We start from the raw sequence: 26,772 nt of genomic DNA, 5'->3' as shown, positions 1-26,772 counted from the left end.
AACCCAGGTCTAACTACAAAGCCCATGTTCTTTCAATTACACCATGCTGCTTATTAAAAGGCTGAACAATATGCCTGACGAGAAAAAGTTAAAGGAAGTTCTATAAGTCACGCTTGACAAAAAAGACTGAAAAGTGATATAATGTTTTTGAAGTACTGTCTAGGAAGGACGAACCTAAAGGATGGTAACCAGCTGTTCCGAAATTTGTTCTGAAGAAATAAGAATAGGAAATGGGCTTCAACTGCAACATGAAGGAAAGCTTCCTCACCAGAGGGCTGAATGTATAGGAGTTAGTGGCTGAGGAACATTGTGGGATCTTCTTCCTGTGCACAAGTTAAGATGAATGACCCCAGTAAGGAGATGAAAAGCTGAGTTTGTTTAAAATGGAGGAAACCACTGAAGGAGTTACCCAAAGAAAAGGAAGAGAGAGTAAATTACCACATGAACAGCATGCTACAAAATGGCACAAAATGGCAGAAGGAACAGAGGAAGAGAAGAAATACTGGATGGGGGAAATAAATAGAAAGCAAGAGAATCATGATTATACATAATTAATAGAAACACTTTTGTTTTAATAAGGTCTAGTGTAACTATCTTTGTGGAAAAAGTCCTACGGCATCTCCTTCTCTGAAAGTATTTTCAAGTAATACAGATTTTTCTCTGAATGAAACAATTTAAGTGTGGTCTTGACTCACAGCAGGAAAACACAAGTGCTAAATGACCACTTTAGGGGCTTTTGTAATCCTCAAAGCAGCTTATTTTTAAATTTTACATTAAAATAGATTTAATAGTGATTTCGACTAACTTCTCTGAACTGCAGTGATTTATATAAAAATATATAACGCCCCATTTAATTCTCATATTGCCCTATAGACTCAGCATTATCGTCCTGTGACAATTTACATTTTAGAGTTATGAAAACTGTGGCTCAGAGAGGCCAAGTGATTTATCCAGTTAATTACTGACAGAGCCAAGACTTGACATTAAGTCTTTGAACAGATCTCAAATCCAGGATTTTTTCCAGAATTTTAACCTGCATTTCAAACCCATTCTGCAGGTTGGCTATCTGTCAGCCATACCTCCTCAGGTTGTTCTCTTAACTTTGATGTGAATCGCTTGGAAACTCTAGAGATTGCTTGCAAGGATGAAGAAGGATTGCTAAATGAAACTGATAATTCAGAGTAAGAGGAAAAAAACCCCAAGTATCTGAGACGCCCAGGTATCTCTACAGATATGGTGATGAGCCTAGTTTTGTAACAGTTGTAGACAGTGGAAAGCGACGTATAAAAGCTTTTATTTATGTTGCTGAAGCCCACTCTGAAGACTGCACTCAGAACATTCTTTCCTTCATTTACTTAGTCATTCATTTATTTAAATTTGAAACAGATGAAATCAGAACTTTCTGTGTTTTTGCAGCACTGAAAAATTTTAAAGCGTGTATCCTATAGAGAAATAAATGCTAAAATATAAAAAAAAAAATCGAGTTCACGTTAACATTTTAAAAAGTTTTAGTTGATTGGCATACCAAAATAATAGGCAGAAATTTAAAGAAATTTTTAAACATTTATAATTTACCGTCAGAATCACTCTGGGAAATGTGGTAAGGATTGTGACAACTGAGTATGTGGGGATCGTAAAGAGAACATAAACAGAAAAACTAATGGGAAAAAGTATACTTATAGGTAATTTTAAAGAAGCTTTAAAATTTTAAAGAAGCTACAGTGTCTAAATCAGGGAGCACCAGTCTAAAAGCCTCTGATTTAGACACTAGAGACTCCATATGATTACCTATAAGTTTAGATATTCCCAGATCCTTTGAGAGCAGAATTTAGCATCGAGATGGCACCATGATAGCCTCATTCCTGTCGGGCCATGCTTGTAAAAAAAAATTTGCAAGCACAAAATTGTTGATAAATATATAGCTCATTGTGGTGAATCCCAAATCTCGGAGATTCCATAGTACTGAAACTTCACCACGATATGGTGTTATTTTTCTGCCTAGGTATCCTGATCTTTAAGTTGGAGGGTTGGAGGCTACAGTGCAAGGGATCCCATCAACACAGGTATGACAAAGAAGATGGACGGGAGTCTCAAATGAAATTGTCTGATATCATAGGAATTCAAATGACCAAGTACTTATTAGGAGACTTGGCTCTGGGGATAATCCATGTTGGTGGAATGAACCATGCTAAGGGAATAGGAGAAATAGACAACTTAGAGCATATGACCCAGCCCTGCTTCCTGTATCCTAATCTTGCTGTCATCACACAGCTTATTTTTGGAGTTCTGCCAAGCAATGTGCCAGCAGAGAAGCTGCTCTGTTGAGCAGAGGATGTGGACGCTAACTACCCCATCACCTGCTTCCGGAATAGGCTGAAAGCATATTAAGGTTTTTAGAAGTCTGATCCTTCCAACAACCAGCCCCATTATTAAGCTATCCTTTTATCTAAAACTAACTTTAAAGTCAAGTGACTGCTATCCCAACCTTTGAAAATCTGTTTTTCTAACAACAAAACCAGCTCTTTCCCAGACCCAACACCTGAGCACAGTGGCATCTTCTAAACTTGCTGGTGCCTTCGGCTTGCTAATATAAGTTACCAAAGTACTCCAAGTGATTTGGATATGCAGAGTCTTGTTCTGAAACAAAGAGTTGAGTTTCTATTAGATATATATCAGTTCTCAGGACTAGAAAATGCTCCTTATACTTCTGAAGCCTTATTTCTTAATGCCATTACTCATGAGTATCTCAAACACTGCTGCAGTCTATGAGAGCCCAATGCTAAAAGGAATAAACTCAAATGGGTGACGGAGTCAAGGGAAGGCTAAAAATCAGATTTCTTCACTAATGATACTTAGTGATGACTAATTGCTACCTCTTTAGTCTATACAGTTCAAAAACTTAAGAGTTGAATCTGGAACTTTGAATTCAGTCAACCCTTAGAACAAAGGGTAGTTAGTTTCCTTTTTCTTTCTTTCTTTCTTTCTTTCTTTTTTTTTTTTTTGAGGAAAAGAGAAGCATGTAAGAAAGTAAAAGAAAAAACTAGGAGTGTATGTTTCAGTTTAATTTGGACAGCACTCCAAGAACTAATAAGTAGTTGTTTTTAAAAGGAGAAAAGGAAAGGAACTGTAAAAAGTGGCCCAGGATCCAGTACCCGAAGTTCCTATCTGAAGATATCCATGGAAAATCGGGCACTACATAAAGAGACAGACAGACATGCAGGCGGGAGCAGAAGGGAAACAGCAAGGTCTGATGTAGCATCAGACCTTGTTTACGTTCACATTTACGGCTAAAGCTATAAAACATCAATCTGTAAAATTGGGCCAATCGAACCTATCTTACAGGAGTGAGGCTTGAGTGAGATGTAAAGACTTTTAAGTAGGAGATAAAATATTTAACATAGTGGTTCAGTAAGTGGTAACTATTGTTCATGACTGTGGCATTTATCTTCCAGAGAATATTTGGATTATTGAACCAAAAAAAAAAAAAAAAAAAAAAAGACTTTGAGAAAGGAACTGTTGTTCCTGGGTGATAAGGGCCTATCTTATGAGAACGGTAAGAAAATGACTGAATCAAAAGATTGAGCAGAGGCCCCTTCTTCCCACTAGGAGCAGGAAAAGAAACATTTTCTCTATGGATAAGTGCACGAGGCCAGGCTATGGCCTGAGCATGACTGAATATAAGAATCATCAGGAGCACAAAGAAGAGAGGTGGATAGGAGCTTACTTTTATTGTTTAGGTCTTAACTCCTCTAGTCTCCTTTCTTCCCACCCCTTCCCTATCTCTGTTTCTTCCTCTCCTTCCTTTTTCTTTCCCTTTTCAATATAGCTTCTGTTGTACTATTAACTATTATCTACCTATTTTTTTTTTGTCCTAATAAAAATGCTTCCTCTACACATTTAACACCCAAGATGTTATGTCTGCAGCAGTCTTATATAAGAGTACCACAAAGGCCAAGGGGGCTGACCACAGGACATCAAGGATGTCAGCTGGGAGAAGTGAGTCACTGAGGGTATATATGAATGTGGAAGGCTGGGGCTCTCCCATCTGAAGAGCTGAGCTGGCATGTGTTTCTACCAAGTGTTGAAAGTCTCACATCTTGGTCCTATAAGCAGGGTATAAAAATGTGTTCAATGGACTTAAAGCACATGAGGTTGACGTCTCCATGTTCCTGCCCATGGAGACTCTACTCCTACCTTAGTGTCTGTAGGCAAAACAGAGGCATGACGTCAGACCTGCAGCATGAAGATTGGGTTAAAGCACGTCAAAGCCCCCTTTTTTCTTCATTATTCTTTTCTGTGGGGGTGGGCAGAGTAATTTCTAAATAGACTTATTTAAATAATGGCATCTCTTTCCCACATCGCCATAGTCAGGTAAAACCTTTATACCACTAGCTTTAGATGTTTTTCATTCTCAAGTTAGCTTGAGAGAATAACTGGATTTTTGAACTTGTCTTCCATATGAATGCAAAATTCAAAATATGCCTGTAAAAAGATTAAACAGAAATTAGGCATGCTAAATATCCCATATTATAGGAACAAACCAGAGTTAAAAAAAAAAAAAAAAAAAAAAGCAATCTATAGTTTAAATTTCCTGCCTGCAGGGCATGCTACACCTTACATCCTCTTAAATTCCACAGGTAATATAATTTATATTAAATGGGACAGGTCCCAGCAGAAATTTGTACTGGCGCCAGGCAAAACAATTACTTTGATGTGCTCTTTTGAAAGTTTTGCAGCTCCTAGGTACTGGGTTTACATGCAGACAAACAGTAGAAGATTTAGATGTACTTTCTGCTATTAAAATTATTAAATTGCTAACATGTAATTGTTGAGTCTAATATACAAACAAAACTAATCTATTTACTTGCTTTTTAAAATAATTAATCAACAGTTAAAAAGTAAGAAAAATTAAAGTCAGACAATCTAATAGTTTGCTAAGCTACAGTTTCCTAGAAAAGAAAGCAAAACAAATCCTCTGCCAGCGGATGTGTTCAGAACTAAACCCTTTTAAGATGATGGCAGGATATATGTTGTAAAGGCAATTACAGTGGAATTCAGGTGGGGCCAAAGCACATCAAGATTACAGTTCTGTAACAAAAAGCCTTTTGCTATAGTTTGACCGTGTTGCAGGAAGTCCTCAACCTACACAGGAGTTGGGTTCCGAAAGTCTTTAAATACACAATCTGGAAAGTAGAATAAACTTTCTTATTAAAATTATGATGGTTAAAAACAGGATCATTTATTAAGTCCCCGGTAGATGCCAGGTAGATGCCTTCAAGGCAGAGAGAGAATCGTCATCAAATAATTACAATGCAGTAACCCCGTGCCTTGAGAGATTCTGTGGATGAATGGAGAGAGGAACATCTAACCAGCCGGGGCCAGATTTACCTCACGCCAAGAATGCAAAGAGGAAGAGGGAGGAAAGGGAAGAAGAGGGGATGTGGAGAAGGGAAATATAGAGAAGATAAGTGAACAAGACTTTCTTTAATGAGATAGGGAAAAGTCTAGAGAAGACGTTGACATGTATTAGCAAGAAATCACACAAAATAGAACAGACAGACTAAAGAAAAGAACTACAACGTGTGTGTGAGATTTTCCAACTTGGGGCTTACGGCTCATGGGTCATGGCAACAGTTCCCTGTACCTGTGCCCAAAGCGCGAAGAGGAAGCCCAAGCCGTGTATGGGCTGCCATTTGTAGTACGTAATGGCTGTTACAAAGTCTGGCACAAGTAATCCAGAGTGCCTTTTATACCATATTGCAACTCTCCATAAAAATAAAGTAAGCATCTACAAATTTATATCAATTCTTAGGCAAATTATTGGTCTACCTGATTGTCTTGTTTGGTCCTTTCCATCACAAGTATTTAGTTTCCTCTGAATGCTTAATTAGAAAACTCTATAGGTGTTGCTATGGTCTGAATATACACTACCCCTCCTCCCTAATTCGTATGCTGAAATCCTAACCCCCAATGTGATGGTATTAGGAGGCGGGGCCTTTTGGAGGGGGGCTAGTGAGGTCATGAGGTGGAGCCCTCATACATAGAATTAATGCCTTATAAAGGAGACCCCAGAGAGCTTGCTTGCCCCTTCCACCACGTGAAGATACAATGAGAAGTCTGGAGCCTGGAAGTGGGCCCTCATCCATCCATGCTGGTGCCTTGATCTTAGAATTCCAATCTCTAGAACTGTAAGAAATAAATTTCTGTTCATTGTAAGCTATGCAGTCTGTGGTACTGCATTATAGTAGCCTGAACAGACTAAGGCAGGTAGATAGTGTCAATTTTATGCAAAGGGGTGTAAACTGAGTAGTTTAGTATAAAGAGACAGCCAAGCTACCTTTTGTACAGACTGGAAAACAGCGATAGAAGCTGAAATGGATGGCCAAAATGAAGCTTAGGTCACAGTAGTAGTTGATACCACCTAGAAGCAAAGGAAGGACTGGAAATTATGCTGGAAACACAATGACATCACTAGTGTTTAGTGCAGCTGCTTAATTCCACATCTACCCTGTCCCAGAACCACTCAACCATAAAAGATTGTTACCTAGAAACATCCTTATTGGAAAAATTAATAAGCGCTTTTCCAGTGATTTCCCGTTAGTGACCAATTTCCTTAAATGTTGGCTCGTGTGCCTCCTGAGTGGCCACTCCATCTTTCTGCTTCCTATTCCCACATCACTGTCATTAACGAAGATCTCCTCGAAGAATATACGTTGCAGGTGCTTCCAAAGCAGGGCACAGACTCCTTTTTCAACCTCTCCCCCATTTTCCCCTCATGCTCTTGAAACAGTGGGTGATCTTGCAACTTCAGACAAATGCCGTGAGGCCCAGAACCCTCAGCACAAGACTCTGCCAGAGTTCTTACTCGTTTTTATTGAAGTTAACACTTCACATATTTGGTTTCCTCTCATCTTGAGCTGCAGGGACTGCCCAATCACCTTTGGAACAAAGTGCTAACCTTGCAGAGGTCTGGCACAGGGTAGATGATCAGTAGTTGTGAATGAAACCCAATTTAACAAGGTCTTGCTTGATCTTTGATGTTGGTTGTGGTGATGACACTATATTTGATAATGAGCCACTGGAATATCTATTAAGACTCCTAAGCCTGTAATACACTGAAGCATGGTTTTCTGCCCTCAAAACACTTCCCATTTAAACAAAGAAAAATAAAAGAGAATTCAAAATCCTTTCTCTGTAGGGCTTAATGTTCAGCACAATTTATTTTTAACCTCCTTCATTTTGATCCTCTTGTCTAATGCTCTCGCCCTTTTCTCCTCCGCGCCTCTAACCAGTACTGCCAATTCTAATCGGTGTCAAAAAAATATGTCCCCCCAAAACATTTTGTGAGCTGAACCAACTTACCTCCAAATCCTAAACACTGACAGTGGGGAAGACTGAGAGTCGCCTTCTCGCTCAGGTATGGGAAGCAAAGCCACATACCACTGAGACGTCTGCTTAGCCCTCTGCATCTAAAGCCGCAGAGGCCACTAATAAACAGAAAGATGTGTATAAACACTCACTAGTGAATGTTGCTGGGCTATCGCACACCTACTTCCACAGGAATCAACCTTCAAGGACTCACATAAAATGGCAACAAATCTGTAGGCCTATAAGTTGCTATACCAGAGGCACTGACCCCCACTCCCCGCAGTGACCCCTCACAGTCTCCGTCACCTCTCTCACAAGACTTCCAAAGGAACCGCCCCCCCAGCCATTGTTACATGTGACCTCATGGCAACTTCCCGACATGAGTTTTGCTGCAGGCTGATGTCTAAATGTTCAAGCACTATAAAAACTGGTTTATTGGATGCAAAAGAGAATCAGGACTTCAAAGACTTTTACTCTGTCAAATTAAATTAACATATGGAACAGCAACTAAGCTATGATTGGTATTCATAGCATCAGCTCTTTGGTAAGGCTCTGGCTGGTTTTTAATGCAGCTTGTTCACTGTTTTAAATGAACTATTGCTCATCTATTCTGGTTAATTAGAAGAATATTTAACGATGTGGGAAATGCTCACAATATACTGTAAAGTATAAAAAGCTGAATACAAATTATCTGTAAAGTGTAATCCAAATATTCTAAGATAACCTCTATATTGTATTTTTTTTAAAAAATTCTTTACTTCGTATATGAAAAAATTAAAACAAAATATTAATGCCGACTTCCCTTGGGTGGTAGGATTAAGGGAACAATTTTATATCTTACACTTTTATAAATTTTTCAAAATTTCTAAGAATGTATTACTTCAAGAATCAGGAAAAAAAAAGAATGTGTTTTTAAGGAAAATACATTTTTAAAGAAAAATATTCCTTATGTAAGTACAAATGTACAAAAAATAGCATGCATAAACAGAAACAAGAATTTCCACAGACATGATTGGCAACATATGGCTATTCTCAGAAAAAGTGTAGTCGATGATTTATATGCCTGTGCAATAGAGGCAGTGTCCACACACAGGACAGGTTTTGACATGAAACATTTTATTTACCTTTTTGTTTATCTTTCTTTCCATTCCTCAGCCTAGAAAACTATAATTGAACAAGCAAAGTATTAGAATAGCGGTAAGATTTTTTTTTTTTTCCCTGGATGAGAAGTCTGTTTCAATCTCTAGTGGGATGCTATTGAAGAAGCTTGATGGAGCTTTAAACAAAATCGGGCAGGCTGAAGCATAAGATGTGGACTATAAGCAGTAGATTTTGTCTTACAAAAACAGCAATTTCATTTGGTTTAGCTGAATATATAAATAAGACAAATTATATATAATAAAACTTGCAATTTTAGTACTTATCCTTATTCCTGTCATATATATATTTTAGTGATAAAGTCAATTTGTTATAACTTACTTTCAAAATAATCAGAAAGCCAAACCTCTAAGAAAAAAGAAAGTTAGGACAGGCATTTCAAAGTCTGATATAAAAGACTTTCTATTTATCTGCAAGTTTTTGATCTTTTTAAATGCTGTTTTCACTCCACAATTCTCTTAATCAAAAGCTGACCTGACTATAGAGTTATATATACACAAGATACTGAAGAATTGGGTAGTCGAATTAGCAGGCAATTTAATCCACAAAATATCAAAATAATTGTTTGGATTAATTGATAGCATCCTTCAGAATCATCAGAACAACCAAATGGGGATATCACAACCATTCTGCGTGCACCTTGCTTTATTCGTTTATAAAAGGCAATACTTTACCTGTAAAATTACAACAAAAAAATTGGTTAAAGAACAATGGCTAAGGAACTGGAAGACAGGGCGGCTTGCATTATTATCTTGATTCTGGATGCTTTCTATTATGGGAAAATAGGATATGCCACAATTATATGTTGAAAGAGATTACCTGATATTATAAGTAATTTTAAAATAAATTCCTCTGCAACTTGAAATTGTTAGATAAATTTATAATCTAGAAGCAGATATAGTGACTGTTAGGCTTTGATCACTCAGCAGACTGCTGGAGCCAAAAGACAGCACTGAGCAGAAGCAGTAAATCCAGATTCTAGTTCTAGCATCTCAAGCCATGAGTTCTACAACCTTGGACAAATCTCCCAAAAACTCTCTAGTGAGAGATCCTCTGAAAAATGAAGCAAATGATTTACGGTTGGATTAAGTGGTGTTTTGCAAATTACTCTATGAATTCAAGATACTATAATTGCTATTCATGATAATCACCATGTGATGTGTTTGGTTCTGTTATTTACTATTACTGGCAAAAAGAACTCCACCTCCCCCAAATAAAACATTTCCTCTTTATTTCCACCAGGAAATCAAGCTGCTCTAGGCAGTTATCACGAATGTGAATTTGTCAGTGTTGAGTCTTGTTTCATTCTAGCACCAAAAATGAACATTATCTGTTATCTGCTAATTGTCCACAGAAGCCCATATCGCACCCATCAAGAAGCCAGAAGACGTGACCTAATTAAGGGTTCAGATATTCTATGGTTTAATCCATATTCATTTTCAAGATGAAGGAGCACTGCCCTTGGAATGCAAACAACCTCTCTTGAGCCACCACCAATGCAGTGTTTGAAAGGGCTGTCAGAAACATTTTGCTAACATTTGACCTAAGTAAATATTCGCTGTGACACTTGGAACCTTTTATATTCAGTCCTTTTTACAGTGACTCCCATTGACCAGGGACCCTTGCTCTGCCCCAGTCACCTCATGATGTCTCAGTCTGCTTGGTCTGCTCTTGTGACTATAGTCTTTTTAGTTTTTCCCAAAGGTATTCCATGCCCACCCCCACTAGCCAGCCCCGCCACCCCCAGATCACTTTAATGTGCATTTCAGCATTGCTCCAAATTTTCCTCATAGACTGCAATTTATATTGCCTCGAACTGATGGCTTAAAATAAATCAATTAATAAAAAATATCCTGTTTCCCTTCATTTTCTAGTGTATATTGGTCTTTTATATATTTGACTTTGCAGCATGATTTTTCAGGCACTACTTTAGTGAAGTGCCCCAAGTTTCAGTTATTTTTATCAGCAAAACCACTAGTTCCAAATTGCACGTTTTGTGGAAAACGTATAAATAAGTCCTAGATCACTATGTATACCTCATGTCCTGGTGCTTAAAATGTGTGTGTGTGTGTGTGTGTGTGTGTGTGTGTATACACACATGTCATATATATATGTATTATACATACATATATATATGACATGTGTGTATACATACATATATATGTATTATACATACATATATATATATAACATGTGTGTATACACACACACACACACACACACACACATGTCTTTGGACCAATATTTATAAATAATGTATTCTCTCTTTCATCTTTCAAATCTCACTTCAGGTTGTTTTATTTTCTTTCTAATCCACTACCTGGTTTATATGACCATCTTACTCTACACAATCGAGGAATAAACTTTTAAATTAATACTGATAAGTAGCACACCGCCATTTCATGTGAGACAAGAAGAGAGTGAGGAAGTCGAAATTACACTGGTTGCACTGTGAGTTTAATAATTAAAACCTGTGGCACGAGCGAGTCAAAGGCTTGGTTGTATAAGAGATGACCAACAAGATCGGAATATGGTTCTCTACTTTTCTCTGAATGTAAAAGTTACCAAAACGCTCTGTCGTATGTTCTATTCCCTCATCTGGGCAGCTGTTTTCTCATACCATGTTAGCATCCGGCAGTCACTTGGTTTTGTTCTTACACTTGTTGAAAAGCATTTCCCCAGGCTCAGTGTGTGTTCAGAAATGATATACACAAGAATATAATTTTTGTTTCTGTTAGTTTTATTTTTACAGGCTCTTGGGCTAAACAATCTTTTTGGAAAGACAAAGAATTTTTTGATCAGAAAGACCTGAACTCGAATCCCACTTCCATCATTTATCACCAGTATGATCCTTAATTTTGTGTAAAATGTCTCATTTTAGAATAAAATGGAGATATTAGAACCTAGCTGACGGAATTCTTTAAACTATTCCTTTTGAGAAATGTTACCGGTACAAAAAACAGCACTTAATTGAGGTTCAGTATTGTCGGTTTAGTACTAACAGTGAAAACAAATTCAGGTTATCATCGGCCTTCACTAATTCAAAGCAATTCTCCTTAATAAATTGAGATTGGCTCTTTAATTTTACTATTATTTGGAATGGAAAAAAATATCTTTAAAGTTGGATGGTCCATACTGTGAACAAACATTTGAACGTGACCTGAAGAAAAGGGACCAAGTCTTACTTATCTTTGTGTGGAGCCAAGGACAAAGTTTGGCACACAGCTGGTTCTCAAAAAATAAACTGAGATTTTTTTTTTTTTAAAGCAAGTTAATCAACACCATCATTTTTTACTGAACTTGAAGCACAGTTCTATGGACCCGAAATAAAAGACTCCTTTTTCTAATATATTCAGTATACGTCAGATATAAGCACTTTGATTAGATTTTCAAAGACAAAGTAGGTTAGTAGTAATGACTTTTCTTTCTTAGGCTTGTGTGCATGTGTGGGTATGTGTGTGTTTGTGTGTATGTGTGACTTTTTATTCTGTTTGAAGAGTTCTGCTGGCGTCCTTGGAATAAGGACTTAAAAAACAAGACTTGGAAATTTGTGGAGATTTTATAGATTCAAGTTATAAGGCTTCCATTGTCTTCTATTATCTAGTAAATAATTAATACCAGGCTCTCTAGGAGGAAAAAAATGTATACATATATACACTTACATGAGTTATTGTAAGTTGTGTGATATAAAAAATTATACCAAACAACGTCAAATAATAAAAAAAAAATGCAAAACTTCATTTGTAAATTTTAAACACCTGTAACTTCGGTTTGACTTGCTCTTTTCTATAAAATTCACTATCAGTTATTTCTGAGTATATCGCCAAATACAGTGTCACAAAATCAGACTATGAGCCAATGCTCAATTATTATTCAATTCATCAAAGAAATAGCTATGTCGTTAAGAAATAAGTGTAGTGCCGCATGCACATAGATTGACATTTTCCTTTACGCTAATAAGTAAGATCAAAGTGAAACAAAAATGTCAGAACCTCACTCACTCTTTGCTGAATAGAATAATAGTTTTTGAATACCCAAAGAATATTTCCTCAAAATTTTTTGTGCTGTTCACAATGTAAAGGCTACAAACACAACACTCTTAATTTAACCTGAATTTCTAAAATGTCCTCAACGACTTTCTTAAGTCTGGACAATCATCGAAACAAGATGTCAAGCCCTAGTTGTAGCATTTGCCAATTTCTGTGGCATGAATGCACCCACCATGGTCAATTTCAAGCTACCAATGTGTCATATTGAATATAGAGTTGGAAAGAGAGGCACGGTGACGGACGTTACACACTATTTTCTGCAGACAGATACAATAAACCTAAATAACCTCCGGAGCATAAATAATAGTAAAATCTAGTAAAATATTTTGGAAATGATGAGTTTTGTGTATTACCTTTGTTTCTTTAATGTAATTTATCTAATTATAAGTTTATACACTTTAATTTTTAATAATTGCTATGTTCAACAACCAACTCACAAAATTCCTGAAAATGTAATAACCTGCTTCAAGTTGGCTCCTGCACACCACAAAATCTCTTAGAAATGCTAGCTGGTTTGGGTCTATCTGGCTTTATCTGCAAACAAGTAAATTTAGTGAGTCTTCAAAAATGACTAGAGCTTCTACTACAGAAATTGGTGGGCTAATTTTGTTCTTAGTTGTTGTCTTTGTTGTTTTTTCGAGAACAAGAAACCATCAAATTGTTCCTGTGGCCTCTGTGCCCCGCTTCGTGCATTTATTACAGTTCACAGAGTTGGTCTGTCTTCTTTGACAGGGCTGGTCCTTGACCAGAGGCTAATGTGCGCTCACTGTGGAAGAATTAATCCCACTTGTCTGGTTCCTACCTGAATTGTGCACAAGATTACAGTCTGATAAGCTCTGCTCTCTGGCACTCAGCTATGCCCTGAACTAGGAACAGATTCTACTTAGCCTGATAACAGATTCTACTCAGGAGTCTTGGGAAGAAGAGCCACTAAACCCAGGGGGTGAGAACAAAACTGAGTCCTCAGAATTGTAGTGCGGGAAATGCTAAGCCGTTTAGTAACTTAGGATCTAGTACTTTTGTAACGAGGTGTCGTCATATAGAAATTTAGAGTGTAGTAAGGCCATACTTGAGAAGGTGGCAACTGGTAGTTACTTTCCTTTTTCTCTAATTGGCAGGTAGCTATGACTGAAATAGCCCAAGGGGATCTCAATTCAAACAAATTGTTTTCATTGTCAACAAAGTAAACATGATCTACTAGTAATTAACAAAATAACTTAAACTGCATAAACAAAATAATCTAAACGAACGAAGTTATTATCCTACAAGTCAGGATTTTGGAAAACACAAAATATTCAGATGACTGAGACAAAGAGTTTTGGCCCCTCATTGGATTTTATTATTTATTTGTTATTTTACTAAACGGGTCACGTAGCTGCCACAATGTCTGACTCTGTGATAAGTGTCAAGTGACTCTGTGAAAACTTGAGTGTCAAGAAACTAGTTATGTAGGTGGTAAAACTGTTGACAGGTAAAATGGGATAGCGCATTTCATGATGGAACTAAAAATATCATCAGAGGCCGTGGAATATTTGTAAATTAAAATGAGAACTAGAGATGAAAAGTCTTCAGTTCTCAGCATAAGAACAACAGAATCTGGAAAACAATTACTTTTTCCCTCAGAATAGAAAATCCTGCAGGGTAAAGACCATGGTAAAATATAGAGAATAAACAGGCTGGAGAGAATTAGGCTTTTTCTCAATAAGCATTCAGAAAATCGGCCAGAACGTTTACATTTAATTCCTTCCGCCAGAATTCTTCTCGTTCAGAGATAAACTTTGTTTCAAATACTCTTTTCTCTCTACTCAAACCTCCTGCAATTCAAAACATATCTTGAGATTATCACATCATAAGGCAGATTTTCCAAAGTGTGTATGTCCTGTGATGATAAGGAGAAAAGCCAATGAAATAATGGAGTGAATTCGGAAGCAGGGAAAAGTAGGATCTGAAGGCATTTTGGTGGGAAGTTAAATGTAGGTACTATAGAGAATAAATAAACATTGAAAAGCACTTGCTCCCAAACGTGCCATAAAGTACAGGCTATGAAATATAAGGATATTTAGAAACAGTTGGATATCTGACTAAACCTTTAAGTTTTCATTTGTTTGGAAGCATGACATGTACTCGGACAAGGGGCAGAAGAGGAAGAACACAGCCACCACAGTTTGCCAGTCGAAGTTGGGATCTGGCTCCATCACCCTCTAACGCTAAAACCTCCCGGAGCCCATTTCCTTATCTGCAAAATGGGATGAGCGTAACATGATTTTGTGGGGCTGTCAGGAGAGTTAAGAATAATGTGAATCAAGGGCTTGACAGTTAGGGCTCGATATACAGTTGCCACCGCTGAGATCACAGTAGGTATAAATGAAATGTGAGCCCTGAAAGGCTATCAAATACATTCAAAAAACCGTATGTATGAAACATTGAATGTTAAATAACATCAATATTCTAAAACTCATAAGGATTTCTTAATAGAAAAATAATGACGCCTAGTTAGCATGTTTTTGGGGACTGGCTCCACAGGAAGCACTAGTCACTGTAGATTCCCCTGAGACTGAGAAGCTCTGCCTTCTAGAGCTGCATACGTCACTGAAAAGATCTGAACATTGGTTCATGATTTATAATAGATTATACTGAACTGACTATAACAGCATTAACCAACAAATGAAACCCGAAAGAAAATGAATGAAACAGCTCTACCGAAGATCACAATTTTCTACCCTGTTGTGCAAGCTGGCAAACTTTTCCCCCATCCAATCTATAGTACTTGTACATTTAAAAAACTTAACGAGCTAGGGGTCTCTGAGGGCTATTACACAGCATTGCCACATCTTAGTGAGAAAGCAGCCTGGCACCATGTTTGTTACCTAATAGGGCCTGAAGCTCACACTGAAACACACACTAAATCAAGTCACATCAGAATTGAGATGAAGAATTAACATCAGTGGCTTCTGAACACATGAAACCATTGTGCTATCCTTTCCTGTGGATGAATCACTTAGTTTTTTTTATTTATCCAGGAGCAATGAGAAGCATTGTTCCTTATCCACCATCGTTCGCCCCAATTATCCCTTTTGAATTTTAAAACACTGTTCTGCGGTCTCTCTCCCTTTGTGCTCTCCCTGGTCAATTCGTTTTCGTCCTTTATTCTGGGCTCCCGTATTAAGATGGAACATATGAAAATGTGTCAAAACTAAGTGGCCTACCTCTATTTAGATACCTAAAACTTGACTTATTCCCAAGTTACAGCACAAAGATTTCCATTTAAAATAAGATTTTTTCTTTAATTATCTTTGAAATTTATAAAACGATGTCAATAACACGACTGCACATTCTCTGGTTTGTCAGTTTCTTTTCACCAAAACCTAGTGTTATGTCACCTAAGATAATTCTGAACCACACTTTTCATTTCTTTGCTATTGCAGGGATCAGGTTCCGACTAACCGATTCTACATTTTCTGAGCAGCAAACAGGAAACGACTCGGACTACAGAGCTAGAGATGTGCCAGGCAGAGCAGCCACACGAAGTCAGATTCTTATGTTAAACGTTTGCTCCCACAGACTCATTCATCACAACTACTAGATACTTTCGGTAATTAAGTGCCAGCATCTAAGAAAAATCTCTAAATCAGAGTCTTCATGTGGTATTCCTCCAGTGTTTAATCAGGTAGGAAAACAGACCTCCCCATAGGCTGCGAAACTACTGTAGATCAGTTTATAGAATCATCTTAGTTCCAACAAAGGCCTGCAACTGGCCATTGACTTATGAGCAGCAGCCAAGGTCAGAAGATCTGCTTCTAGAAATGGCCGTTCCGCACACACAGAAAAATGTACATTCATAAAAAGAAAGGAGAGGAAAAGACTAAGAGGAAGAAGGAAAAAAACAGAAAGAAAGAAAAAGGGAGAGAAAGCACTACACCTCTGACAACAGCAGCTTTGTGACCCCACTGGTAACGTTACCCAGTTTTGTTTATCATGAAAAGACCCCATTAATGTCTCAGCCCCATCAAACAGCAGACCAAGTCCATGAATGGCACCTATCAGAGCCCAGGGTAAATCCAATGATTAGAGGGAATTCGCCAAAGGGCCTTTGTAGCTGAGAAAAATGCCTACTCCAGAGAGGAATGCAGAAAATTCCTGGGAGCACAGGCCCTCCTTTGTTGGCAGTCTGGCGGTATTCTGGAGCAAATAAAGGGACAAAAATGGGATCTTAGATGCAATGAACATTTGAAGAAAATGTTTTTCAAAGACCTCCTCGAAACATTCCTTTAAAAAAAAAACCAAAAAGCTATTACGCTGATAAAGATGAACTACAGAACTTCTACCCAAGCCACTATTTCATAGTATTGCATAACCTTGGGGATTCTCAATAGGAACATAGTTTTAGTTAGATCCCCTTTGTCACGTTGTGTTTCCTGGTTAAACACTAAGCCAAAGTTAAAACTTTACAGATAAGAAAACACACACGCACACACACACACATACAAACACACATTCACTCATTCACCTCAAAGTTACTGACAGAAGCAACTGAGATTTAGCGGAACACAAAAGCACCAGGCAAGGAAATAGGACAGTATATAATACTGAATTGAGTGTAGTATTAACCAAACCCAGACCAGAACAGAGCACAAAGCATAAGCTGAGCTATCACCATTATGAAAACATGAATACAACCAATGAGAAAGCAGATCTGCCAGGCAGACTAAATTGGATGCAGACCGGAAGTTAAGGCATAAGGACCCTAGACACCAGCAAGCGTTGTTCTCATCTTTTCTGTACGCAAGAGCAATATTTGTTCACTCAAACCCCCTAAGTAAAGTATGGCGAAAATAACATGCCTTATATTGTTTTTACCATTCAATAGCCTGCGTCTACCAGTGCATGCAAAAGGAATGCCGGGCCTAATATACTTCTTTTAGTACGTTTTCCTGGAGAAAACAGAATTGTTCAGTTTTGCTTGGTGAGAAGAAGCTGACATAATAGACTATGAATCAGAACCTTAAGGCACAGTGGCCTTAAAATCTTATTTTAAACGTTAAAACTTAGGTACTTGTCAGAAAGGCATTTGGTACATCTGAATTTCTCATTTTTCTAAAAAGGCCCCCTTCCTTCCTAAGGCCCAAACAATTTTAATGACTTTTCTGCCCAATGTGCCCCTAAGTGTAATACCTTTCCTCATAAATCTTGTTACAGACTTATTTTATGTTCCATTTTAATGTTTGCTGGGTCGAGGGAGGAGCAAAGTAATAATCATGTAATTCCCATTGAAGGTTTTCCTCCCCTTTCTCCTGAGGTGAAATCTAATAAAATATTATTTATTTGCATCTTTGCAGAGCTATCCACTAACATTTTTCAAAACTGTAGTAAAGCGGTTGCAAAGGTGATATCTTTATTGCTTTGCAAATGTATGTTCATGTTATTATTTGTTTTAAATGCCATTTTACTGATACCGACGGATTTGCATTATAAAGCTGTATCAGGATGTTCTTTGGGGGATACACAACAAATGTAAACCTCTGGATTGTGCTCCTCCATACTCACTTCTATTTGCCCGTGTAACCATATAAAACACTTCTCCCAGACTTCCCTTCCAAATAGTTGAGCATACATAATTGTGGAGTTATGGCATCACTGTTTATGACCAAACTTGCCCTTTCTAAGAGTTATTTCAGTAAGTCTCTACCTTGGAGTGTACTCCCATAAAATTTATACATCTGTGCACCAAAAGGGAGAGGTCAATTTTACTTTTGCATCATTAAATATATAGTTTTGCAAACACTAATAAATACAATACTTTCTCAACATACATGATGGCTTGAAAAACAATTGGCATACTTTCCTGATGTATTTTGCAAATTTCCTCCTATGTCTGGACTGAAAAAGCTTTATTATTAGAGTTCTTATGAATAAAATGCTTAGTTTTGCCAACTTAAAAAAATACATTTGAAAGAAATGTCTAGAGCAGGAATAAATTCAAGCGCAGAACAAAATAAACGCTCTCAACAACCCTGATTCAGGATTCCCTATAAGTGGAGTGTATCCCTCCACCACTGTCTAGTTCTCTGAAATCTTGCCAAATGCATAAATCCTGCAAACATCTTCTAAAAGATAAGAATGAGCTTGAAAACAGATCATCAAAGAAATATGCAGTGCCTATAAAATAAACCACACACATACACACAATTCTCATTTACCAGATCCTCTTTCAAAAATCTAGCAGATGGTAGAGTTTTAAAACTAAGTTTTTCAAACTGAAATTTGATTTTCTATTTAAACCAGAATCCTTAGCATGTTAAAAAAAAATATGCAGTGGATATAATTCAAACACCAGGGGCACACAACCATGCTCAAGTTAAAGTGGCCAATAGCAGAAAAGAAAGATTAATAAGAACTGTGAATTCAAAAACATGACACTACTTTTTAGCTCTGTAACTTTTCATTCCTTTATAGCATTTCTTTATAGTACTACAATCTGAAAAAAAGTGAATTCCATCAAATCACAAATAGTTGAGCATACATAATTGTGGAGTTATGGCGTCACTGTTTATAACCAAACTTGCCCTTTCTAAGAGTTATTTCAGTAAGTCTCTACCTTGGGATGTACTCTCATAAAATTTATACATCTGTGCACCAAAAGGGAGAGGTCAATTTTACTTTCGTGTCATTAAATAAGGAATTCCATTAAGGAATTCCATCAAATCACAAATACTCTACTTCAGCTAGTGACATGTTTGGGTACGGTGAGCAAAAACAAACACTATGATAAGGACCAGCTATCCTGTATAGGCTGGATCTTAAACAGAGTTAGAAAATCAGACACCGGTCCTGTTTTCTCTTCTCTTAGAAGACTCAGACCGTTCTAATGTCTTTCTTTTTTGATCCCCATCCCCCAAAATTAGATGAATTAAACAGTTTGTCACTTAGTTGCTTAACTTCTGGAACGACAGCTCTGATTTAGCTCTGTGCCAGTAGGAACTCTCAGGCCAGCTGTGGCCCATGAAGGTGGCGGTCACACAGAAAAGGGTGGTGACCAGCCATTGCTCTGGAATCCGACGACATTCGCTAAGGATGAACATCTCAAACAAGGAGGTGGTTGCAAAAGCAAGCTCTGGTCTGCAACTCATTTACAAACATTAATACAGAAAATAGCTCCTTTTCTTTTCTTTTCTTTTCTTTTCTTTTTTTTTTTCCGAATTTTAAACTTCTGCTCTTTAGAAGAAAGAAGTCACACTGAAGATATAACAAAACTGTAACAAAAGATGGTATTTATTCTTTTCAAGCATATCTGTTTGGCCCGTACCCATACAACACTGAATTCTGGAGTGCTCTGTCATGGCTGATTTGCCATGAGACCAAACGCCTCAGACCTCAGCCGTGACCACACTGACGTGAAGAGATGGTAGATGTGCTGTGAACAAAATGGGTCTTGCTGTGGCCCTTAAAGGTTCTCCTGCACTAACAGAAATTAGAGAGCTGAGCAACTTCACCCGTCCTCCATGCAAGACCTCATCTCCCCTTTTACAGGAAACGGGGGCCAAGTTAGTGGGGCATGACTATAATAGGAATCTGTGGCTGTGGAGTAGTGTAGCCATCAGTATAAATCTGTCATGGACACACTCGCGGAGGAAGAGGGACTTCCACACACTGCAGCCTGTACACTTTTTGATGCAGATACAGATTTATGGCACACGGGAAGCTGAGAGCCTTTGAGCCAAAGGGGTGCTGTGAATCAAGGCCATTTTGTAGGTTTCCGCAGCTCGAAGGAGCTACACATTTATAATTGTGCTTGAAGTCAGCCCCCTTCTAGCCCCAGGAGGCAGCACCATTTGGATTTTCCCCAGCAGCTGGCCAGCTCTAGTTTTAACAACAGGATGAATGGATTGAAGACTGCCGAAGGGATGAAAAGCATTATGCCAGACTCTGAGAGACCCTTCCTTGACTCCACTGTTCCCATGTATCGGATTCATTCAGAGATGATGAACTCCACTTTGAAGAGTCCCTTGCATTGTTCACCCAACACAGATGACTCTTTCACCAAGATACTTAAAAATGATCCAACTGAGACCTTGAGGAAATGTCTAAAAATGTTCCAGACAAGAAAAGAAAAAGGGAGTCAGCTAAAATTCAATTAAACACCAGCTCAGAGTTGGTGTTAATTAATTAAAAACACAATTTCAAAGCATCCCTAATAGAAGACTTCCTCCATGCAGCCAGTATCTGATTCAGCGAGTGACTCAAGCAATAAAATCACAGTTGGGATGACTCTCGTGGTGCTGGCAGGCCAAGTTCAATATTTTCCCTATGAGGCATGCCTGTACTATAAAAAGAATGTGATGTTTGAAAATGAGTGTCTCTGCTCTCTGTGTGCTGGCATTAAAAGCCTTTCCTAGCCCTCCTGCCACATTTCGAGACTACAGTATGAATCACAATCATGTGGCGAGCACCTCCTTGCCAAATTCTTTCATGCTGCTACCACGGTGCATTCCCTCTCAGCCTTCTGCCAGCAGCCTCTGTCCCCCAGCCAAGACCATCAGCGTGAGTGAGTGTCGGTGGAGAGGCAGAGTACTCCGCTCCCCATTTACCAGCGCAGAGACAAGAAGGCCCATTCTCGTAAAACCGTAATTGCCAAATTGACCGAGTGGGCAAAAGTCAGCTGAGAGATGAAGCAAAGGAGCTAGAGAGAAAGGATGAGACACACGAAAAAAGGACAGACATTTTTGGAGTGTAGCCTCTGTGCCAGGCATGGGGAAAAGGCTCTTTAAATTCACGCTCTCGGGACCATTTGAGAGCTTGCTTTCCAGCATGTCATCAGCTTGGCTCAAATAAACGCTCATAAAAATTTTTTTAAAAAAATCATGCTCTGGTGTAATACTCCTGAGAAATGATCACTGATATTATGGGTGAGGAAACTGACACCCACAGGTATTAGAGAAGTGGCTCACTGTATTACATAGCAAAAGACAGCTGAGCTTAGGCTGGAACATAACTTAGTGTCCCTGTCACTTCCCTGCTCTTTACCCTGCCACAGCTGATTCTACAGCTCAAACTTGGAGAAGCCAGAAACTGCTCTTCTGCTCTCTTGAGCTCCTTAATATTTTAGTCACTCTTTTAACTACCACTGTCCCCTAAATGCACATAACGCCACTTTCAACTGTACATATTTATTAAAATGTTTGTCAGCCAGATTAACATCCTTAGGACCCATCTTTCACAATCATAACCACAGAAGCCACCCCAAGCCTAACAGCCATCCCCAAATGCTGCTCCAGGGTCAGAAAGGGAACAGGGAGAGTGTATGGAGGATAACATTATTGTAGTTTAACATCATGAATCACTACTGATGGAACCACTCAAAATTTATCCCCTACTTACATCTGCATTTCCTTTGTGTTCATTTATTGCTGTGGTTAACTACAGATTAATCGACTTGCCAGTTTTCTGGCTGAGTCTCCCGTAAGCCTAGCATTGTCTGGCCCCCAAGAGGCAGAAATGGATCATGGAACCAGGAAAGTCCCTGGAGTTACCATGCTTATTGAATCTCAATCTTGTAAATGGCCTGCTAGGTATAAGGGTTTGGAATCAAAAACAGTGTGGGAAGGGTTAGATTTCTACGCTTCACAGGAAAAAGACAACTGGTTCCAAGGGCTGGGAAGGAGGGGAAGATATGGGAGAGGAGATAAAGGAAGGACTTCTGATCTACCTGAAAGCAGAGTAGGGGCGGGCGGGCGGGCGGCAGAATTTCATGGCACATATAATTAGCTCGAGTCAGGAGTGTGACATGGCTGCCGAAAAGGGAAAAGGTTTACATCCTGAGCAGCATTATAGAAATATAGTGTTTAGAACAACACAAGGTGATGGTCTCATTTTTCTTTACATTGATCAAATCACAAGAATCTGTTAATGAAAGATTAAGTGGGACTTTGAAAGGACTCAAAACCAAGGCCTATTATTTTATTCATTCAGTCCATCATTCACTTAACAAGCACGAATTGTGCAGCTATTATGTCCCAGGCACTGTTCTAAGGGCTGGACATACAAAAATGCATAAAATATGGTCTCTGCTCTATCAAACTTGAATATAGTGGGATAATACAATGTTTTTAATGCTATGTGTACTTAAGTAGTGGCCTGTACTTGGTAACAACTAAACTTTGTAGTGGAATACTTTTCAAGATTTGGGCAACTCTCACCTTAAGAGTTTTTGCTGATAAAGTTAGCCCAGAGGAATCTGAAGATTCTTTGCTACTTAAGTACTCTGTGAGCTGGTGATGTTGTTGCCGTATAGCTCCATTATCTGTAACAATTGTGGAAAAAATAGAAGTGGTTAAGAATTAGCAGAAGGACAGCTTGGCTTTTCTTTAATGAAGAAGGCAGAAGAAGTTTTCAGAGTGACCTGCCATGTAAGTGGGGCTAGGCTGTCAAAAGAGATAGGTAGTCACATACAGTGTCTCTGAAGCCAGCCTGCACTGCCTCACTCTATCACTTATTAGCTGTTGAATTCTCCAGCAGATTAGTTTACCAATCTGTACCTTGCTTTCTTCATCAATAAAATGTAGGTGATAATAGTACTACCTCACTGAGTGACTATGAGAAAGAAATGAGATTTCTCACAACGACCCCGATATGAACTTTCCCATGACCTAAACAACGTCCCGACTAAGATTTGTCAACAGCTACTCACCTACCTCTTTAAAGTTATACTCCTATTCGATAACTATTTTGCAAAGCTAGAACATTCTATCCTAGTCTTGATTGGCCTTGTATACTGGGTTTTCAATTAGCATTCTTGTAACGGAAACTCTCTACTCACCTGTTTTCATCTGTGTGTATGTACAGTTATTTACTATATATTTACTATAACAGATTGTCTGGACGTCTACGGGGCATTTGAGCATCCTCCACTCAGTGCTCAGATTACATTTTGGAAAAGAAAAGGAACAAATGCCAGATAACACTAGCAGCTCACGATTTGCGGGGGCAGGGGGAAGCCCTCTGTCTTGAAACTTAAAGGAAAAAAAAAAAAAACCTATTGTGATTCTATGTTAATTACAATAAGTCTTTTCAAAATCCAAATGAAATAAGTCTTAAATACCTAGGTGGATACTAGAGTTTATGTGACTAGAATAATACAACAGTTTGAGAGATTAAAATGAGAACAATTAATATTTAAGAAATGTTTAATACTTTGGATATTTTGGTGTAGGTTGGAGCAAGGTGACAATAAAATTCAAAAGTATGGTAAAACAAGATATCAAGCTTGTAGTCCTTGCTAGCATGTACATGGAAGGCAGCTCACTACTGGTAGAAAGAGCACAGGCTCTGAAGTCCGACAAGCATCTCTAAAAACGAGTGATAGTCTCTGGGTCCCTGAGCCACCTTTGTGAAAAGAGTTACTAGAGATAATCTGGTCAAAATGCCTCACACACTATAGGCATTCTATACATAGTGGTGAATGAATCCATGAATCAATGGTGTGCACGAAGTTTTATTCAAAAGTTCCTTTTTTAAGAAAATATCTATCTGTGCCTCCCTAGCTCACAAACTGCATCTTATGCCCTTAAACTGCTACGGAAAAGGGCATCGAGGACCTCAGGAGAACCACATTGCGAAGGTGCGTGTGTGGGGCGTGCATGTGGGGGGTATTATTGTGTGTGTAAGTGAGAGCAGAAACTTTAAAACCTAACAAGTGATCCAAAAGAAACATAATGCTTTGGTGTAAGAGGCAAGAGAACGCAACTGGAATAATAAACTGAGAAGTTGTTGTTGTTGTTGTTTTAAAAAAAAAGCTGATCTATGGCAAGCCATGTTAACTACAAGTATCTTCTTATAGGGTCTTAGTGATCAAACTCCAAAGAATCTTTACTGTTTAATTATTTTTGTGATAAAAGTTAAGATCTATCACTCTCTAAATTTTTTAGAATTTCACAGATTCTAATATAAAATTGTTTAATACTCTTCCATTTGGTAATTCACTGAAATGCCCACTTCAGAAAAAAGAGTCAAGTTAAGATTTTCATTGCCTTCATCAAACTGATCTTAGGGCAAGTCATCAAACTTTCGTCTTTGAAATTCCCACTAAAATAACACTGATTGCATAGGGAGCCATTTGTGTAATGAGCTCTTTATAGAAAAGACATCACTTAAATTGCCAAATAAATAGAGTGAGGTAATTGGCCTTGTACAATTCTGGGCCACGAGGAACATGCATTACCTTCTAAATGAGCTCAAAGTCATTAAAAATTCCAAAAACTTCATAATCCAATCTATACTTCAAGAGAGTCTTGCTTGCTTATCAGAGAATGGTGGAGGAAGGCAATGAATAAAATGGTAAGTGAGGAATTCAATGGACTGTGCCTTCAAATAGCAAAAGTGTGTTGAAGATAAGGCAAAGAGTGAAAGTAACCACTGCCAGTTGGCTCTCGGCTGGCAAACCGAAAAGCTTTGTCAGAAATTTCTCTTGAATTCTGTGGTATGCCCTGGTTGGGTTTGTGGCTCCTTCTCGGAACACCTCTGTGTTGTCTTTCAATCCAAAGTCCTTCTCAGGAGGTCCCTGCAAGAATGATGGGTCGAAAGAAGCCTCTCGCCAGGAAGAGGCAGCAGGACTAAGGGCGCTAGAGAATCTTTAACCTTAAGGGAACTGTCGGCTTGAAAGTATTTTGAGAACAGTCCACTTTAAATTCCACTCAGCATCCTAACCCTTTAAAACCATGTACTCTTTTTAGTCAATGAACATTTTTGAAGAATGGTGACAAGAGAACAACAAAAATATAAATGTAAGCCAAATTTAATAAGGCTGATCTTTTAACCTAGTAATTTGCTTTTTTTTTTAAGAAAGGACATTTTTATAGCATAGATATTTGATATCATCAAATCAAATTTTAAAATAATTTTGAAAATGTGACTCAAGTAACAGTCATTAGATCTAAAAAACATTTTTATATCATTGTTGTGATTATTATTATCATTTGAGCCAAGATATAAGGGAGAGGTCGCCTGCCTTGAAATTATTTTTTTAAAAAAATTGATTTGAGATATTTAGAGTGCGCTGTACCGTAAGATGCATAAATGATCCTGTTGCCTCAAAACAAACTATTTTCCAGCATGTTATTTATTCCCGGGGACTGCACACATTGTAGATGACATCACCAGGGCTGCTAGTGCACAAGAAAATAAGCGAATGAAACACACAATTGGCTCATGTGGTAACTTATCGGGTTTGCCAAATGGAAAAGAACAAAAACGGGGAGGGAAAACATTTTGTTTTCAATCTGCAAGGATATTAATAAAACTCAAACGCAGCATTCTGTGGCTACGTTTCCCAGGAAGAGGAGTCTCTTCTGGCCAAAAGAACATAACAAACTTTTGTATCTGAGAAATATGTATCTCGTGATGTCACTTACCATGACTGGGACTGGGAACATGTTTCTCTGAAACTCAGACACTAAGGAAAAACTTGAGGACAAATTCTACCTAAAACAATCTGCAGTTCAGAGTTAATCAATTCGGTGAGTGTAATTTGACCCATTATATGCCACAGCTTAAAATCAAGAGTTTCTCTAGATAAAATTCTAAAGAAATACAAACTGTAAGTCACCGCTTACTGTAATGCCAGAGAGAAGATAAAGTGGAAGAATATAAAAAGTTATTAAAAAAAAAAAGACTTCCTATGCAAGTGTAATTTACAGACAACAGAGAGAAATGAAAACAGCAAACTTCATAATGCTGAGTAATAATTAAAAATAGAATCATTCGGAAGGCTTGTTATGATTTTAAACTTTCTGAGCACAATCCAAGTTTGGAAATTGTAAGTGATTAGTAATATTATTTAACACTTTGATAGCACTTACTAGGTGCCAGGCACAATTTGAAGCATTTTACATAATTAACCCATTTAATGTCCTCAACAACCTGTTATAATAATGTGATTATTCTACTCCCATCCCCCTTCTGTAGCTGAGGCAGTTAAGTCCCAGAGGGATTAGGAAACACATCCAAGGTCACACAGGCAGTGTTTATTAGCACGTATTAATCCAGATGAGGTGAACTAACAAAACTTCAAAGATACTAATAAATATTGAGAATTTAGAAGCATAATTCCGTTAGGACATGAAAATTTTGATAGAGAAATTTCACCCAGTAAAATAATAATGTTGAGGTATTCGGACCGCTTACCTTGAGGATGCAAATTATATGC

General features: G+C 38.0%; 1 protein-coding gene across 2 annotated transcripts in view; it reads right to left on the bottom strand.

Moving 5' to 3' along the window:
* The window catches only part of HMGA2 (high mobility group AT-hook 2), a 129,900-nt gene that overhangs the window by 46,459 nt on the left and 56,669 nt on the right, over nt 1–26,772 (bottom strand). Inside the window, exon 4 of one of the 2 annotated variants that reach the window (XM_039865924.1) lies at nt 22,614–22,872. The exons of the other annotated variant lie outside the window; for it this stretch is intronic. Coding sequence (XP_039721858.1) covers nt 22,825–22,872 — 48 coding nt within the window. The 3' untranslated portion in view covers nt 22,614–22,824. Of the gene's footprint in view, nt 1–22,613; nt 22,873–26,772 lie in introns of those variants that run through there. 2 annotated transcript variants of the gene reach the window in all.

This window comes from Pteropus medius, unplaced genomic scaffold, assembly GCF_902729225.1.
Source record: "Pteropus medius unplaced genomic scaffold, Ma_sr-lr_union100, whole genome shotgun sequence".
NCBI lineage: Eukaryota > Metazoa > Chordata > Mammalia > Chiroptera > Pteropodidae > Pteropus > Pteropus medius.
Note: the sequence above shows the minus strand (reverse complement) of the source record. Positions and strands in the feature narration are given on the sequence as shown.